The following is a 19,388-nucleotide window of genomic DNA, read 5'->3' on the forward strand; positions in this document are numbered from 1 at the left end:
CAAGTAGAGACTAGCAGACATGTGAGAGAGAAAACAGAAATGAAAAGGAAGCTGCGGGGATTGAATTTAGTGATTCAGTGCAGAGCTGTGGGTTCGGCAGAAGAGCAGTCACTTCAGATCTGGAGCATTTTCTATGAAGTCCTTTTAATCCCATTGCCAAAGTCATACAATCAGAGAGAAGAGAGCATTGCAAATTTGGGACTTTCCTTCCTCTCCTGATTACCTCTGGCTAAGTCAGAAGCTTTTTCTGATTAATAATTGGGTCTCTACCACTTGGTGTTACCTGTAAATATGTTACCTGTTTACAAACCACCCATGCTGCAAGTGCACCGAGCCAGCTAAGAAGGGTTGCCCGTGGGCTGTGACAGTGGGCCCCATGGATTTGTCTTTCTCTACTACCCTCAGGCTCGAGCAGGCCAGCTTGAGCCTGGATTGGGGCTGTAGCCCAGGCCTAGCTGGCCTTCTATTAGTTTTCTAAAGCCATTGCTATCCGGTTGGCCCAGGCCCCCTTAGAGTGACCATTGGAAATTTCCTGGTTCATTTCTTTTTCGTATTTGTGTTAATTGTGAATTCACGTACTTGAAGTTCTCATAAAGAAGCAGTGGGAGGCTCTCTGGCCAGCAGATGCCAAGCAGGGGGCTGAGCTGCTGCAGAAGGGCAAGGGTGTGCCCACCTAAGAGAAGCCTGTGGGGCTGGGGATGGGGAGACGGGCTCGGAGCAAGCCCAGGCTCTCAGACACCAGCTGAGGAAGCCATTTAATCCACTGAGCCACACCAGCCAGGGCAGTCGAAGAACATTTTAATCACTCAAAGGACAGGTACTCACAGGTCCCATGGTGAGTGGGCATTCATCCATCCGTGAAGGAAAAAGCTACCAGAGCCCTGAGTTAGAGAGCTGACTAATTTTTGGATGGAATTCCCATTGTTGAATTTCGGATCCGTTTCCCAGAAGATCCCAGCTTTGTTACTGGAATGCCCAGTCCTTGGGTTGGGATGCTGTTTCCTGAGGTCACCTCTGACCCACAGCGTGCATCTCAGAAGCCTTGGTCTGGGTCCACCAGGGTTTTGCATGTGGGGCTAAATGGCAGGGACTGCTCTGGGAGAACTCACTCTTCCCCTATCTTGCCTGGTCCCTGGCAGCCTTTGAGGAGAGAAAAAAATGGATCTGAAATGAGGACTCGAGGGAGTAGCTGTTGATACCCCGACTGGACCATCTTCATTGTCTGAGTTGCCCTCACTTCTCTCCCTCTGCATTTTGAAGAATAGCAAGTTTGGAAGAAGAGCCCTCTTGAATTGATTGTTCACTCTCTGTGGAATGCAGATGCCAGGTGAAAATGAATCAAAAAGGGCAGCGAGCACAAGCGCTTCAAGCCCAGCTCTGCAGCACAGTCTCTCCTCTGTGCCAGCACTGAAGCTTTGGCATCCCCTCTCTTCCTATGTTTCTGTGCCAGGAAAAAGCAGCCCACCACCTGATCAGCAGAGGAAAGGAATGCACAGGGCTCAGGCAGTCCTGACTGCCAGCAAGACAGCTTGTGCCCCATGGGGGGCTGGCAGGGGCACTTGGAGATCATTTGGGGATTTCAGGAAAGAACATCCTGCAGGCCCTCTGCGACACCGGGCAGGCGCAGCCGCAGCGGTGAGAGTGTCCAGGAGCCCCACGCCAGCTGCCCACCAGCGCCCCGATAGCTAGTTGCTGTAGGAAATTCAACTCTCTGATTTCAAAGACTGGGAGGCCCTTTTCCACAAAGATAGGGGAAAAATCTAGCCCAACTCATTCACGCTTACTCTTCAAGGGCAGAGAGAAGAATACATAGAATAGCTTTTAGTCACATCTGAATCCTGGGTAGAAGGCCCAGGTTTAACCCCAGGGGGTTTAGACCCTGCTCTACCTGGACTTCACTCATAACAGTAGGCAAACATCGGAATACCAAGCCTGAGCCCACACTTGTGGTAGCTCCCAGTGTCCTTGCAAGGAATAGGCACAGCTCTAGAAATCATTGCCTGCATTGGAGGTTTGGGATAGTGGTCTCCATAGCACAGATGTTTGGCTGTTGCTCCCAGTTCCCCAAGGCTGAAGATAGAAACTCCATTGTTTGGTAATAGCTTTACTGAGATAAAATTCCCAAACAAGTTATTCCTTTAAAGTGTGCACATCAGTGGTTTTAGTCTGTTCACAGAGTTTTGCAACCATCACTAATCCTAGAACATTTTAATGTTTTAAAAGATTTTAAAATTTATTTTTAGACAGAGGGGAAGAGAGGGAGAAAGAAAGGGAGAGAAACATCAATGTGTGAGACAAACATCAATCAGTTGCTTCTTGCACACCCCCAACTGGGGGCCTGGCCCGCAATCCAGCATGTGCCCTAACAGGGAATCAAACCAGTGACCTTTAGGTTTGCATGCTGGCACTCAGTCCACTGAGCCACACCAGACAGGGCAGTCAAAGAACACTTTAACCACTCAAAGGAAACTGTGTACCCATCAACAATCATTCCCCTTTTTCCTCAGCCTTTGGAAACCATCAATCTTTCTATCTGTAGAGATGTGCCAATTAATTGCATAAAAGTGAAAAGCATGCCTTTTTGCCACATCTCTGTGGCAAAGGCAGATTCAGATTCCCAGGTGATGGCCTTTCTTTGCTGTCCCTCAAATATGAAACTTGGGATTCCAAGTATTTATCAGAGGTTGCCACTACTGTTTGGATCGAATTTCAGCACGTTTGACAAAGAATCTCTTAATGGCTTCACTCTTGAACATTGTTGTAAAATTAGAATGCTGGTTAAAACTTCTGTCCACTTTTATTCGTTTTCCAGGTAGCAGAAGGTCAGGAAATTTGTGTGATTGAAGCCATGAAAATGCAGAACAGTATGACAGCTGGGAAAACTGGCAAGGTATGTCCCCAAGTTCCTGCCAGCCGACACCAGCTCTGTGGCAGGAAGCAGAACTCCTAACTTTGAATCTTGGACGGTTAGACCTGAAAGGGATCATAGACATGATCTCTTCCCACTTCTTGCTTCTGCAGGTGAGGACGGTGAGATTGGGGGCTCTTTTCACCCTGCATCAGGGAGCGTCTGCCTCATGGAGAGCAGGCTTTCCAAAAGAGTCTCTATAGTTAGGTAGTCAAAGAACAATTGTTCTTCACCTTAATGTATTTCAAATTAAGAGGTTTTTAATTTTTAATGTTTACATCTGTCTTAGAGGCAGTTAGCTATCTGAGACTTAGGTGGCACAGCAGGAAATGGTTTTAGAGACTTCACAAATTAATGTAACTCTTCAAGATAATTTCTCCACAAAGAGAACAGTTCAATTTTAGATCAAGAGAAGCTGAAAGCCCCACATACACATGTGGGACTTAGAAATTTAGGGAAAGAAAAAAAGGAGATGATATATTAGTACTGAAATTTATTAAAACTTCTAAATGTATTTTCTCCTTGAAGAAAATAGAAAAGTCCTTTAAAGCAGTAACTTCATTATCCTTTCTGCAACAAAAAGAAACGATTCGTAGCAGAATGATCCTTTTCTGAAGGACAATTTGGTTTAGTCTGCAGTGAGGTGGCACAGGGTGGAATGAGGACAGCAGCACAGGCTGGCTGCGTCCTGCACTGTGGCCACACTTGGAAAGTGAAATTGAACCTTGGAAACAACGTGTGCCCTGGCAGAGAGGTGCTGTCAGTTCACAGTAAAATCTGCATCAGAGAGACACAGCTTCCATCTGTCACCCCAAAAAGAAAAGAAACTGATGCTCAGAGAGCATGTTGGGGGGAATGCCCAGTCCAGTCCCAGCTGGGAGGATGGAGGTCAAGATGGAGAGGGGCTGCAGACAGCTGTGTCCAGTCTCCATGGGTTTGGAAGAAGAGAAGGGCATGATCTGTGAGTATTTTTAGGAATCCTGCTTTCTACATGATTACTTTTCATAAGGTGAACAAGAAAATGTTGGTTCTGCTCTTGTAAAATTGTTCTATTTTCTTCTTGAGATTTTTAACACTGATATTGCATTAGCATCATGAACTTTCCATCCATGATGAGAATTTGGCTTCATTTGGAGGGATGCAGAATATATGTCAGAGGCATGTCAAAGGCCTGTGTTGCTAGACTGAGGTACTTAATGCAAAAATGAACTTGGTCGTAGCTCCCTTAAGGAGTAGGGGGCCCGTGTCTGTCAGTGTGTTTTATGTCTTTATGGCCTGCGTTTCACAGTGAAGGCTTAGCTGCTTCCTGGTCAGCAGCAGCCCACAGCTGCCTTCAGGGTGTTGATGTGCTCTGAGCGAATTTGCTGACCCCTATTAGCTGGAGTCCCTCCTGCTCATCTCATTTCCTCCTACTGGCCACCAGGGTGCACCAGGAATGGCTGGAGCCCCAGCCCAGAGGACCAGACCCTAGAGAGCTGAGGGGCTGGTGGTTCTTATCTGGGAGGGCCGTTTTTCCCCCCAGAGAAGAGGTTCACAATGTAATCACAGCATCATGAAAAATACCTCCTATACACACGTTGGAGGCTTCAGATCATAAAAAGCAGCCACTTCAGTGCAAATAGCATCTGCTGAACAAGGCCTTTGAAGTAGTCATTCCACAGGTTCACATCAACCTGAAAGAGCCTGGGCTGGAATTCAAGGGGAAGGTCCTTCTAGTTCTCTGGCTCATAGTGGAGCTGCAGGAACACAGGCCAGGGCACTGAACCTGCTGTCACTGGCATTGTTCCTATTTGCCACTTAGTAGTTCTAACCCATTGTTGATTTTCTCACCCAAGCAAGAAATTCCAAGACGACAAATGACTCTCTCTTCCCCATTCTAACCCCCTACCCACTCATTTTAAATTTGAATACAATTTGGGGAAACAAACCTGATTAAAATTGGGAGAGATAAGTAGAATGAAAGGGCACAGTAGCAACATCGTGGGAGCTCAGTGGTTGTTCCACATCACGCCACAAAGTACTATCTGTGCAGCCGCACATCTGAGTATTTAATTTCCCTTCAGAAGGAAGTTTACAATCAGGCTAGGGAGCTTCTCTTATTAGTTAGTTTTGACTCATAAAATTATGTTTTGTTTTGAGGTCTTTTTACACTGAGTGGCCTATTAATTTTCAGAGAACATTTCTGCAAACTAAAACTGCAGAGATTGCAGGGGCTGGGTGCTGTGAGCTTATCCAGGATCAACACTTCTGCCTCTTAGGATGCTGCCTAGACCCTTCTGTGTGCCCAGTGCAAGGGCCAGCCAGCAGAAATTGCCTTGCACCAGTAACTTTCAGGACAAGGACGGGAGAGGGGACAGTGATGAGTCACAGCCCTGCACGAGGATGTCCCCGTGCATGAGGTCCCCTCTGCGCAAGCCAAGTGCTCTACCTGTGCTCCAAAGCCTGCCAGGCTATCTCTTCACTTCCAGAAACTGATGACGAGATTGCTCCCTCCTGGTGTAGTTAGTAATTCTTACTCCCCCCCCCTTTTTTTTTAACTCAAGGTGAAGTCGGTGCATTGTAAAGCTGGGGACACAGTTGGAGAAGGAGATCTGCTCATGGAACTGCAGTGAAGTATTTATAGCCTTTCAGTCATCACCCAGTTTAATTAGTCATTTGTATTATTATTCTTTCACACTCAATTTATTGAAGCATTTTGCAGGAACACCCCTGTGCGGCAGATTTTACATGGTCATATTTATTCCACATATAGTCAAAACCAACATTCTGCCAAAAAAATCACCAAAGGAAATTTTTATTGATATAAATACTTGTACATATGATTTGTACTTCTGCTGTGAGATTTCCTAGTGTCAAAGTTAAATCAATAAAACTGAGCATTTGTCTAAACATTAGTTTGCCCTTTTTTAGTTTTTTTGTTTGTTTTTTTTTAAATGAAGACAATGTACCTCAGAGGCTATGAGCTTTGCCGGTAGACTTTAAATAATAGCATTTATTGTGATCCTTTAAAAATTTTACGTAAATCCTAGCTGTTTGCCTTCAGTTTTATTAAAATTAGCATTTTCTACCTTATAATCTGGTTACCTACTTCATCCTGGCTGAGGACCTAACTCCTGTTGTTGGTGGTTATTAGTAACTTCGTAAGTCCATACAGCACAGATGACAACTTTGGAAATCTCTCCTCTGTGGCTCTCATGGGTAAGTATGGATCTGCTCGATCCCCGGCAGTGTTACCTTAGGGAGAGACTCACATGGTTCCCTCTTGCCCATCCCACAGGACTCCCTCACCCCAATTGTAGTGGGTGGGGCTGCTACAGGCCAATCAGCTGATACCCATCCTTGCCTTGTGTCTTTGTGAAGCAAGTTTCCAATTAAGAAAAAAGGGCTAAAATAATGATCATGTTTTTTGTGCCAGATGCAGTTAGTGATCACAGTCTACCATTAGGTTGAAGAGTCAGTGAGCTCTCTCCACAGAGACTGAGGTTACTGAGGATCAGCAGCTGCATTTTCATTTGGTTCTGAAATTCCTAGAATACATTTCATACTTTTTGCTAGTAAATAAGCAGAGCCAGTCATGCACTGATCTGAATCTACCCTGACAGAACATCAGATGGAGGTGGATAGTAATTGCTACTTCATGCCTTGCTAAAATTATTTTAAGTGCTGTTTGTATATGGAAGCTAAGCTTTCTGTCAGGCCTGAAGAACAAATTACTAATATATTGGTTCTTCTCCAAAAGGGCTGCCCCAAATGCTGCTCCCTTTGGGAAGCAGGGACAGTGCCTTGCCATTGGGCTCTGGGCTTGGGTGAACTTCCATCTGAAATCAACTGTGTCTGTCTGCCAGCAAGTAGGTGCTTATTATTTTGCTAAATTCGAATGGAAAAAAAAAACAACAACAACAGCAACATTCTACCAAATAAGTATGCCCAAGAAAAGGGCCAAAAATAGCACCAGTACTTTCACTTACTAAAACATCTAGTTTAATTTTAAATGATTACCTTTAATAATCTCTTCTTTAATAAGCTTGATCTGAAAACTGTGAAGAACAATGTTAAATCTACTTTAAAACTACTCTAAAATACAGCATGTTTTTCTTGAGTTTCTTTTATTACATTGAGACATCCAAGATCAGATTAAAAAGTTTTTTTTTCTTGGTGCTACAGGTCAGATTCAATAGAGTAGGGCTGCGAAAATCTAGGTGCAACACAGTCTTTTCATTCATTTTAAATGCTTTCTTCAGACTTCAGCAAAGCAAAGAAGGAAGAAAGAAAACTATGATAACACACGAGTTCTTGAAATGTCATTTACGGGAATTAAAATCCTAAATTTTTCTTATCCAATACATTCAAGCCCATGATGCTCTTCAGGCAGCAAGCAATAAAGCAGTATCAGATAGAGAGATTTCAGGGCACAATGCTGTTATCAGTATGTCAAAATTATCTGGGAAATTGGCTGCCACTAAAAAAGATTATTTCTGTTTCCACAGAGTTTTACAAATATTTGTTTCAAAAGGCATTATAATGCTCTTGCATTCAGTGAGTGCAGACCAAGCTGAGGTAATCTCATAATCATCTGGGCTCTGTCTTTTTTTTGGCTGCTGAGCATTCCTCACATTTTTATCTGTTTTCCCGTGGATTATAACGAAGCCCGTGTGTCCCCTCAGAGTTGTAATTGTCATAGTATGGGAGGTGGATCCACTCCGGTGGGTAGGTGGCTGCGCTGTAGACAAAGCACTGCAGGGTCCTTTCAGCAGCTGGAGACTCCTCAGGGGTGCTATGCGTGCCTTCCCACCCAAGGACGGCAATCCTCACCTGGGTGCGCTGGTACATGTCTGGGCAGCCTTCGAACTCATCAAGAAAGCGCAGCATTTGCTCGTCTACAGTATAGATCTCCCCCACCACGCAGTGGCCGTGTCCTGGAAGGTTCAGCAGACGGGGAATGTTATGTTCTCCAGCGATCACTAAGGGATAAGGCTCCACAGTGTGGCCCCGGCCCCGGAAGGTTGCGCAGCCATTAGTGCCATCCAGCAGGACATTATGGTTGGGCTGGCCTCGCTTCAGGGTCCCGTACACGAACACGTCAGCCATGTGGGCCAGAGACACTGCAAAGGAGAAAGGAAGCAGACGGGTAGATCCATGTGCCACAGAAACATTCAAGAGGTTTGTCCTCATTTGGAGTTGGAACCTTGCCTGGGAAGGGCCAGAATAAATATTTCAGGCTCTTGCTCAAGCACCTGCTCCCAACCCCGAGCACAACCAACCCAGAGCCCCACTGTTCTTCACCATCATGTGGCGGGTTCTGAGGTTACAGGAAACACCACCTACCCTTTATTATCATTTTCTGAGAAGAGGTGCTCAATTGAGAACATCCTTGCCAGATGGAGACAAAACTGCTCTTTTGTTTTTTTAAAGATTTTATTTATTTACTCTCAGAGAAGGGAAGGGAGGGAGAAAAGAGAGGGAGAGAAACATCAATGTGTGGTTGCGTCTCGCACACCTGCTACTGGGGACTAGGCCTGCAATCCAGGCATGTGCCCTGCACCGGGAATCGAAATGGCGACCCTTCGGTTCACAGGCTGGCGTTCAATCCCCTGAGCCACACCAGCCAGGGCAGAACTGTTTTTCAAAGCAGTTTTCAATCTTTTTAAAAGGACTTTAAAAATTACATAATAAATATAAATGTGTGGGTATATAAAATAGTCACCTGTAATAGGTTACAAGAGATAATTCAGGTTTCAGAACTAAATTTACATTCTACTCCTGACAGTATGATCCAGCAAACCTTTAATAATAACACTTTTCAGTGTTCCTTTTTCAAGGTCCTAGAGGGTAATGATGCTTTCCTGTGACTCACTGTGATTTACCACAGCGACCTTGGCTCCAACGTGAGATAAATATTTACTGCTTGCCAGGGTCTGGACCACAGACTGTTATGCAGTTGACAAAAGTGATTTGTGTAAAAGTGACTCAAACAGCAGTGGAACTCAAAGTTGAACAGGGGTGGGTCCTTCCTCAAAGCCTGGCATTTCACTGACATGCTTGCCCAACGCTGCGTAATACGGCAGGCTTTGGAAATGGGACACCCTGTGCAGCAAAACAAAAGGTGCATCCATCTGCCAGCAACAGCCTATGACCAACCAGGAACACCCAGAGGGTGACACCCCCTGGACATTAATCACATGATCAAGTGGCCCTTGGAGAAGTCATACTTAATTCATAGGTCTTCTACTTTCTTCTCAGCCAACAAGGGCTGGTCTGGGGATCGCATCCCAGCCTTGCCTTACCTCCTTGGGGCATTTGAGGAGGATGGGCAGTCCCAACAGGACTCCCCCACTGCCTTTTTCTGTCACCAGCCTGTGGAATGTCAAGAGTTCCATAAGTTTCAGGCAAATTGTATTTGGAAAGGCTTGGCCCTGGGAAAAACACAAGGCTGGCCAGCACATGCACTCTGGCATTTGACAACATGGGGACACCCTGAGCAGGATAAGGACATGATGGGAACATCTGGTTCTGGTTACTCTGACAAGGGTGGAAGGAGAGATTTGGATTGGAGTGCACAGCAGCCCTGTAGACCAGATGTTTAGAAGGAGTATCCCTGATTTCTTTTCCCTACACTTGTATCCTGTCTTATAGCTTGATCTGTCAACTCCTTCAGGATGTACCCAGGATCTGTAGTTTCTTATCCTCTTCACCACTACCACCCTCTCCCAAGGACCACCCCCCAATTCCCTAAAAGGCCTGCTTCTCCATTCCCTCCAGTCTGTTCCCATTGTAGGCCTAGTCAATCTTGGCTGCAAACTCCATGACTTCCTCTGTTGGTGCCAGCTGGCTTGTTGCACCTCATCTTCCTCCAGCCACCCGTGAAATGACACCTGCCCACTCTGGGGCCTTCACAGTCACTACTCCCTTGCCCACTCAGTTCCTGCCCCTTTAGTTACTTCCCTGAATGGCTGACCTGAAGCAGCACCTACCCATTCCTTCAGTCCTATCATGTCACCCTGTTTGGGTCTCTTTATGATATGTGATCTCCAAACCAATTGATCACTGCCAGGACATGAAGAGCTGGAAGAGAACTTGGAAACCGTCTAGTCCTACAGAGCTGAGTCTCAGGTTGGTGAGGATGACTAAGGTGGCACACTGGGGCAAAACTGGTCACAACTAGAGACCCACCCTCCTAATCACTGGTTCCCTAGCTTTTTTCTCCATTCGTTAAGTTTTCAAAAGTAACGTGTCCCTATTGTAAAGGTCAAAAGCCTTATGAGAGAAATGAAATTCCCTACCCTTTTCCACTCCCTTGAGGGAAATACTTCTAAGCTTAACCGTTGCATTTGGTATTAATCTTCATGTTGTTGGTTATTTATACTGCTATTTCTTGACGTTTTAAATCATGCCTTGCTTTTGTACCCCCAAAGCAGATGAGCAAAGCAATTTAAAGCAGAGGCTTTAGAACTGACTTGCCTGGGTTGAAATCCTGGCTCTGCCAGTTTTTAACTGTGACTGTAGGCAAACCATTTTACCTTTCTGTGCCTCAGCTCCCTCACCTGTAAAAGGACTAACATCAACCTGCTTCAGAAGACTGTTGCAATGGCTGCATGTGTTGATACACACGGACCGTCCTGCATGTGCGGTAAGTCTGTGTTCCATGTTTGCTTTAGAACACTGCTATAGAAGCGGTCTATGCCCCAAACACACGCAGTCTCTGCCCCACATTCCTTCAATGGACTCACATCACGATTTGGGTCAAATCCATATTCAGCATTAGAACTATGTAAACACTATCCTCAGATAAGGCACATAGTGTACTATGGTTTATTTCCTTTCTTGGACAACTTTTTGTTTTTCTTGGAAAAATAGCTTCAGCTTTTATTCCCCCTGCTCTTCACTCAAGTTTCTCTGACAATAATTTGGCCTCACATTTTCTGAAAGCACTGTAAGAACCCTTTCAGCCTTTACTACCCATTGGTTCCATTTTCCCCTGAAGCCTTGGCTCCCAGAAGCTGTCCTGTTTCAGCCTGGATACTGCTACCATCTGGGATGTCCTTGGTCAACCAGGGTTTCCCTGAGCCCTGTCCTTGAGTCCCATGGCCTCTTCTTGGTTGACTCTCTCATTTCACTGAGGCTTATTCTTTCACACCCTTGATTAACAGTGTGGTTGGGTAAAGAATTTTAGAAATAATTAACCTCAGAACTTTAAAGGTGTTTCTTCTCTGCCTTCTAATGCCTCAAGTTCTTGCTAAGTTCAGTGATACTGGGATCCAGTCCTTTGTACAGGACTCAAGCTTTTCTCTCTGGAGACTCAAAGTTTTCCTTTCTTCCTTGGATTCAGAGATTCTAAAATGATATGCCTTCATACGTTTGTTTATTTTTTTCCCTTCATTATGCTGGGTATTTCCATCTGAAAACTCATTATCTTGGATGGTGGGGAATTTTCTTCCCTAGCCTTCCTTGTTCTTTTTCTGGATCTTTAGTACTCAGATATTGCATATCTGGATTAATCTTCCTATGTGCCCTTTATATTCTACTTTATCTTCCAATTCTTCTCAATTTTTAAATACTTTTCTCATATTTATTTCCAAGATCATCTTCTTGTTCTCTCATTTTGTTAGCATCCTATTCGTTCACAGCATGATACCATCTCTTATTGTCTTTGGGAAGATGTTATCATGAGTTTGGTGGTTTTCTAAGTTTTCATTTTTCCCTGCAGTGCCTCTATTTCTCTTCAATTCCTCTTTGTTCTGATATATGTTTATTTTAAAAGGATTTCTAAAAGGTTTTAAACCCTTGCCTGGCCTTTTAAATTGAAAAGTGAGACACCATATAGGAAACTGCAGCTCTGTGTGAGGGGAGGGAGCCTGATGGTTGGCAGGCCTTGTGTGGGGGCTCTGGGTGCAGGTTTTGAGAGGTTCCCAGATAACAGAACCTGTAGATATTTACACTTTCCCTTGATCTCCATTCTTAAAAAAAGTATGTATTTTACTGATTATGCTGTTACAGTTGTCTCATTTTTTTTCTCCCCTTTATTCCCCTCCACCCTGCATCCCCCCATCTCACCAGCATTCTCCACCCCCCACCTTAGTTCATATCCATGGATCATACATATGTTTTTGCCTTCACTTCTCATACTGCTCTTAACTTCCCCCCGTCTATTTTGTACCTACTATTTATGCTTCTTATTCCCTGTACCTTTTCCCCCATTCTTCCCCCTTCCCTCTGATCTCCATTTCTGTGATTCTGTTCCTGTTCTAGTTGTTTGTTTTTGTTTTGGTTTTTAGGTTCAGTTGTTGATAATTGTGAGTTTCTTGTCATTTTACTGTTTCTAGTTTTGGATCTTCATCTTTTTCTTATATAAATCCCTTTGACATTTCATATAATAAGGGCTTGATGATGATGAGCTCCTTTAACTTTACCTTACCTGGGGAGCACTTTATCTGCCCTTCCATTCTAAATGTTAGCTTTGCTGGATAGAGTAATCTTGGATGTTGGTTCTTGCCTTTCATGAATTTGAATTCTTTCCAGCCCCTTCTTGCCTGCAAGGTTTGCGAAACAGCTGATAGTCTTACGGAAACTCCTTTGTAGGTAACTGTCTCCTTTTCTCTTGCTGCTTGTAAGATTCTCTCTTTATCTTTAATCTTAGGTAATGTAATTATGATGTGCCTTGGTGTGTGCCTCCTTGAGTCCAACTTCTTTGGGACTCTCTCAGCTTCCTAGAAGTCTGTTTCCTTAGCCAGATTGGGGAAGTTCTCCATTATTTTTTCAAATGTTTTCAATTTTTTGCTCTCCCTCTTCTCCTTCTGGCACCCCTATGATTTGGATATTGGATTGTTTAAAGTTGCCCCAGAGGTTCCTAAGTCTCTCTTTACTTTTTTGAATTCTGTTCTGGTTGAATGTTTCTCTTCCTTCTCCAAATCATTGATTTGAGTCCTGGTTTCCTTCCCTTTACTGTTGGTTTCCTGTATATTTTTCTTTATTTCATTTTGTATAGCCTTCACTTTTTCCTCCATCTTGCGACCATAGTCAACCAATTCTGTGAGCATCTGATTAGCAGTGTTTTGGACTGTGCATCTGATAGGTTGGCTATTTCTATTTTTGGAGCTTTGGTCTGTTGTTTCATTTAGGCCTTATTTCTTTATCTCAGCACGGTTATTACATTGTAAGGGGCAGAGCCTTAGGTATTCGCCAGGGCAGGGAAACCCAAGTCGCTGTGTTTTGACACTGTATGTGGGGGAGGGTCTGAGAGGGAACAATGCTGCTTGCTTGGCTCCCAGCCAGCTTTCAGCAAGCAAATTGGGCCATTCTGGTGCTGATTCCTGGGTGGGTGGGTTTGTTTATGTTCTAGGACTCCAACAAACTCTCCTGTGAGGCAGGGAGTTTTTCTCACTGCCACAACCCCCACAGGTTTTTACAACAAAAGGTTTTGAGATCTTTTCTGGCACTGGAACCCTGGATAGCACAGTCTGTCTTGGTGCCCAGCTGTTCCTCACGGTTTATCGGCACACAAATGTGGGACCGCCTGGTCCACCAGCTGCTGCCTCGCCTGCCCGATCCTAGAGCTGCCACCTTGCTGTGCAGCCTCTCTGCCCCTGCTGCCTGTCTCTGCCCCTCCTATCGGTCTGGATGAATGTTTCTTCTTCAGCTCCTTGGTTGTTGGACTTCCATACAGTTCAGTTTTCTGGTAGTTCTGATTATTTTTTGTTTTTAAATGTGTTATTGTTCTCCCCTTTTGGTTGCGCAAGGGAGTAGAGTGTATCTACCTATGCCTCCATCTTGGCCAGAAGTCTGATCTCCATTTTCAGCATACCCCCTCACTCCCACCCTCAGCTAGGCTGGGAGTTCCCAATACCAAGCTTCATGCTCAGCCTCTCTGGACAGTAACCCCCACCTGTCCACTGCTGGGCAAAGGGGGATGGGTCTCTGCGCCCCATACATTTTTAGCCTCTTCTTCTGTCCTTATACACCTATGGCTTACAGGTCCAGACCTTCTCTGGCATCCTGGGCACCAGTCATTGAGCTTCTTCCTGATTTCTGACCATTTAGGGATGTAGATTTCTGGTGTTTCCAAGCTGCTAAGTCAGTAACCACTCGTTTCTGTTTTTTGTCTTCTAGAAGTTTGTTGTCCTCTTCTATCGTTTGTGTTTCTGGGTCATTGGAGTGGCTTTCAGGGTATTAGCAGGGATAAAGGAGCCTGTTCTTCCTGAGTCCACTCCCAGGGGAGCCCTCCACTATAACACCGAGTCCTTCCATAGGGCCCTCGTCCCCTTTGTATTTCTAGAGGCTTCATATGAAATGGAGAAAGTGGTTTGGGAGCTGCCTGCTTAGAGGGATGATAAGAGTTTATGAGGGTACAGTTGACTTGAGTGTCTTTAAGGTCACCAAGAGAAAGCTGGAGGTGACTGAAGGGCCACACACAGGGTGGAGGACAGAGGGTGGGGAAGAGGAGGAGTATGCCTGCAGAGGAGGGACTCACTTCTGCCAGGCACAAGCAGAAGGGGAAAAACAGGCAGCAATTCTAGGAAAGCGTGGTGGTGAGCACAGGGTACACAAGGAATGAGACATCCCCCTGCTCTCTGTGAAGGTCAAAGGGAGACAGATTTACTCATCAACAGGTGGCTTCAAACAAACACGAAGCAAGGACAGAGTGGGCGAGTTTGCTGAGAACATGGTGCATGGGACCTGCCACAGAAGGGACAGCAGCAGGGATGTTCATGCGGGGTTGTCTGGCCTTTCCCTAAAGTAGGGGATGATGCTGTCTGTTTGGGATGGGGAGGGGTGCCATCAGGGGTGAGGACTTGCAAATGGAAATAGGTTTAGAACTGTCCTGTGGGGAAAAGCCTGGGCTTTGGCATAAGAGTGCCAGTAGAGAGCAGTTTTTCCACAAAGGATGCTTGTTTTCATTACTAAGGGACTCAACTACAAAGCAAGAAAAGAAATACTTCATCCAAGAGTGATAGTGGGCTTAGGAGGAGCTCGGGTAGGACAAATAGTGATCAGAGAGACCTGTGGAAGATGGCATTTCCAATGGGGGCTGGGGGCTTATGACCACGTTCAAGGGCAGTGGTGCTGAGCAGGAGATCCTCTGGCGACCCTTGCACAGCTCTGCTGAGCTTTACCTGATTGCCACGGGCCATGCTAAACGTTATGTTTCCTCTTATGTTGAAGAGAGCTAACCAAATCCTCAACACTCTGTAAGATAGGTGGTGTTATCCCCAGTTATCAATTGAGGAAACTAAATAAGGTAGCTTAGATGAGGGCTCCAGGCACAGAGCTTAGATGGGACAGCACCAGGAAATGGACTTAAGTATACTGGACTCCAAAAGCCTCCATGGCTCTCTGCCTTTCAGACTGACCCCAAAGCCAAGGGTAGGTAACTCGGTGAAATACAGCCTAGGACTCAGATTCTGCAGTGGCAGCACCAGTTTGTAAAAGACCCTACTTCCCTACACTTTTTTTTCTTTTTCTTTCCACCACTTATTTTGAATGAATTGTGTCTGATAAACCAATTCCTTCTGTTTTTTAATTTTTGGATATTAAAACATGGAGAAATAGACAAAGCATGAAATTTACCATCTTAACCATTTAAGTATTTTTTAAAATTACAATTGACATACAATATGTTTCAGGAGTATAACATAAGGATTATATATATATGCCTTATAAAGTGGTCACCCTGGTAAGTCTATTACCCATCTGACACCATACATAGCTCCTACAACGTTATTAACTATATTCCCTATGCTGTACTTTACATCCCCGTGACTGTATTGTTTTTATAGCTGGCAAGTTGTACATTGTAATTCCTTAACCTTTTTCACCCATTCTCTCCAAACCTCCTCCAATCTGGCAACTATAAATTTGTCTCTGTTTCTATGTTTCTGTTTGGTTTATTTTTGTTCTTTATATTCCACATATGAGTGAAATCCTATGATATATATCTTATTCTGTCTGACATTTCACTTAGCATAATATCCTTTAGGTCCATCTATGTTGTCGCAAATGGCAAGATTTCATTCTTTCTATGGCTGGGTAATAGTACATTGTATATATATATGCACATTTTTATCAGTGGACACTTAGGTTGCTTCTGTATCTTCACTATTATAAATACTACTACAATGAACATGGGGGTACATATATTTTTTTATTAGTGTTTCAGATTTCTTTGGCTAAATACCCAGAAGTGGCATTGCTTCTATTGTTCTATTTTTTATTTTTTAAGTAACCCTTCATACTGTTTTCCAGTGGTTACACTAATTTACAATCCCACCAACAGTGTATGAGGGTTCCCTTTCCTCCGTATTCTTGCCAACACATTGTTTGTTGATTTATTGATGACAGCCATCCCGATAGGTTTGAGGGTGATCACTTACTGTGGTTTTAATTTGTATTTCCCTGATGATTAATGATCAGCAGCATCTTTTCATATGTCTACTGACCATATGTATGTCTCCTTTGGAGAAATGTCTGTTCAGGTCCTCTTCCTCTTTTTTTTAAATGGGGACTTTTTTTTTGGTGTTAAGCTGTATGTTTTCCTTACATATTTTGGATAATAACCCCTTACTGAATGTATGATTGGTGACTGTCTTCTCCCATTTCATTTTGTTGATGGTTTCCTTTGCTGTGCAAAAACTCTTTAGTTTGAAATAGTCCCATTTGTGTTTTTCTTTTGTTTTCCTTGCCCGAGGAGGTAGGTCAAAAATTATTGCTAAGAGAAATGTCAGGGATTTTACTGCCCATGTTTTCTTCTCAGAGTTTTTTTGGTTTCAAGTGTTATATATAAGTCTTTAATCCATTTTGAAATGATTCTTGTATGTGGTACAAGGTGATGGTCTAATTTCTTTTTATTTGCATGCATCTGTCCAAATTTTCCCAGCACCATTTATTGTATTACATAGACTGCCTTTACCCCATTGTTATGTTCTTGCTTCCTTTGCCATATGTTAATTTATCTTATAGGCATGGGTTTATTTCTGGTCTCTTTAGTTTGTTCCACTGACCTATGTGTCTGTTTTTATGTCAGTACCATGCTGTTTTGACTGCTATATAGCCCTAGTATAGTACTTTGGTAACAAGTAGTGTGATACCTCTAACTTGGTTCTTTGTTTTCAAGATTATTTGACTATTTGTGGTCTTTTGTGGTTTCATAGTCATTTAGGATTACTTATTCTAATTCTGTGAAAAATGCCATTGGTATTTTCATAGAAATTGCATTGAATTGCTTTGGCTAGTCTGGACATTTTAACAATGCTAATGCTTTCTACCCACCATGAGCACAGTTTATGCTCCCATTTATTTGTATCTTCTTCAGTTTCTTTCTTCAATGTCTTACATTTTTCTGAGTATAGGTCTTTACTTCCATGGTTAAATTTACTCCTAGGTTTTTAAAATTTTTTTTTCGTTGAGATTGTAAATAGGATTGTTTTCTTGATATCTCTTTCTAATTGTTACTGGTGTATAAAAATACAACTAATTTCTGAATTTTAATTTTGTATACTGCTACTTTACTGAATTCATTTACTAGTTTATATAGATTTTTTGGTGGATTTTTTTAGGGTTCTTCATATATAGTATCATGTCATCTGCTACCCCAGCTTTTTTGTCATTCCATTTGCATTAAACATCATTTTCCATCCCTTTACTTTTGGTCTGTGTTTTTCAATCCAAAGTGGTCAATAACAGGCAATATATGTACCGGTCTTATTTTTTTTATCCATCCAGCCACCCTCTTGTCTTTTAATTGGAGCACTTAGTCCATTTGCATTTAAAGTAATTGCTGATTGATATGTAGTTATTACCATTTTATTGTTTTCTGATTGCTTTTCTAGTTCTCTGTTTCTTTCATATTAATTTCCTCTCTTCTTTTGTATCTTGATGACTTTCTGTAGTGTCATGTTTGGATTCCTTTCTATTTATTTCTTTGGGTTGCTGTTATCACATGCTTCACACATATTAAAGTATGTTTATAGTAGTGTATTTTAAATTGCCCTTTGGGTGTGTCATTTGTGGATCTGGTTGGGTGGTGCTCTGATGTGGTCTGGAACCTGCCACCAGGTGTGTTGGTCTCAGACAATCCTGGGAGGGGATCTGTTGCAAGCCAAGGTCAGCCTTCATTTATGCCCTGTTTGGGGCTGCCTGGTAGGAGCTACAGTGATCTGTGGTCGGCGGCCACTTGTGCTGGGCTTAGAAGCACTTGGTAGACGGTATGCTGCAAACCCAAACCAGCTGCTACTGGTGCCAGGCTTGGAGCCCTTTGGTGGGCACCAGGACAATGTGCATTAAGGCCAGCCACAACTTGTGCTGTATTTGTGGCTACTTAGTTCACTCTACATTCCAAGCCAACACTGGCTGCAGTTTATCACAGACTTGGGGCCACCTGATATGTTACAATGCAAGCTGAGTCCAGTCACCACTTGTGTAGGGTGTAAGGTCCTTTGAAAGAGTTTAGGAAGGTCCGCACCAAGGCAAGCCCCTTGTGTGGAAAAGCCTATGGAAGTGGCTCAGCCCAGGCATGAGACGTGGGGGCTGTGTCTGAGGGAATCACTAGGGTAGGGAGAACGGTGTTAGCCAGTTATGGGAAAGCTCAGATTTTGTATCCAGCTCCACCTGCAAGACTATGTGGGGAAAGGGCTCAACAAGGGAGCAATGGTGCCTGTCAAGTGCTTCTGTCCCTGGAGACAGTTGACCTGACTCCTGCCCCTCTAGCTCTCACTCTCAAGCTAGTTGATTTAGTTCCCCTCTGTATGTCCCTGGAGCTTTTTGAGCAGTGGCCCCTGTGCTGGGTGTTCGTGAGAAAGTGACCCTCTGTACAGTCCCCTTGAGAGAAACACCTGTGACTCCAGCAGCCCTCAGCTGGTTTCCCCAGCCAGACATAATGGGGATTCCTCTTCCTGGCACTGGTGTCACAGGCTAGGGAGCTGGGTTTGGAGCTGAGACTCCTTGCTCTTCAGCAGGGGGCCTTCACAGCTGAGCTATTTCTCCTGATTCTTAATTGTCATGCATGAGTGTGGGACCTGCCTGTTCCTTTTCTCCAAGCCTCCTACCAGTCTCATCAAGACTTCTTTTTTATATCCTTAGTTACTGGATTTCTGTTCAGCTAGTCTTCAGGTAGTTCTCAACAATGGTGCTCTATAATATAATTGTAATTTTGATGTGATCATGGGTGGGGGCAAGCACGGCATTTCCCTACTTCACCATTTTGACCAGAAGTACCCATCATAACCTTTTTTAAAATGTATACTTCATTGGTTTTAAGTACATTTACATTGTTATGGAACCATCACCACCATCGATCTCCAGAACTCTTTTTCACTTTAACACTGAAACTCTGTACCCATTGAATAGTAACTCCCCAATACACCTCCCCAAGCCCACCCATGCTTCTTTCTGTTTCTGAGTTCGACTACTTTGGTACCTCATAAAAGTAAAATCATCAACTATTTGTCTTTCTGTGACTGGCTTATTTCACTTACTATAATGTTTTCAAGGT

The 19,388-nt window shown here is 43.8% G+C and overlaps 2 protein-coding genes across 8 annotated transcripts in view; one reads left to right on the forward strand and one right to left on the reverse strand.

The window, feature by feature from the left end:
* PCCA (propionyl-CoA carboxylase subunit alpha) overlaps positions 1 to 5,774 on the forward strand; it is a 409,489-nt gene extending 403,715 nt beyond the window's left edge. For 2 of the 3 annotated variants that reach the window (XM_054574344.1, XM_054574345.1), the window contains 2 exons: positions 2,813 to 2,890; positions 5,452 to 5,681. In XM_054574344.1, coding sequence (XP_054430319.1) covers positions 2,813 to 2,890; positions 5,452 to 5,520 — 147 coding nt within the window. In that variant the 3' untranslated portion in view covers positions 5,521 to 5,681. Of the gene's footprint in view, positions 1 to 2,812; positions 2,891 to 5,451 lie in introns of all 3 variants that reach the window. The other variant, XM_054574346.1, reaches the window with a different exon arrangement.
* Positions 5,775 to 5,867: 93 nt separating this feature from the next.
* The window catches only part of GGACT (gamma-glutamylamine cyclotransferase), a 54,836-nt gene continuing 41,315 nt past the window's right edge, over positions 5,868 to 19,388 (reverse strand). For all 5 annotated transcript variants that reach the window (XM_054574353.1, XM_054574351.1, XM_054574349.1 and 2 more), the window contains one exon: positions 5,868 to 8,010. In XM_054574353.1, coding sequence (XP_054430328.1) covers positions 7,526 to 7,996 — 471 coding nt within the window. In that variant the 5' untranslated portion in view covers positions 7,997 to 8,010 and the 3' untranslated portion in view covers positions 5,868 to 7,525. The remainder of the gene's footprint in view (positions 8,011 to 19,388) is intronic.

This window comes from Pteronotus mesoamericanus, unplaced genomic scaffold, assembly GCF_021234165.1.
Source record: "Pteronotus mesoamericanus isolate MK-2021 breed Mesoamerican mustached bat unplaced genomic scaffold, CSHL_Meso_final contig_26, whole genome shotgun sequence".
In the NCBI taxonomy this organism is placed as follows: Eukaryota; Metazoa; Chordata; class Mammalia; order Chiroptera; family Mormoopidae; genus Pteronotus; species Pteronotus mesoamericanus.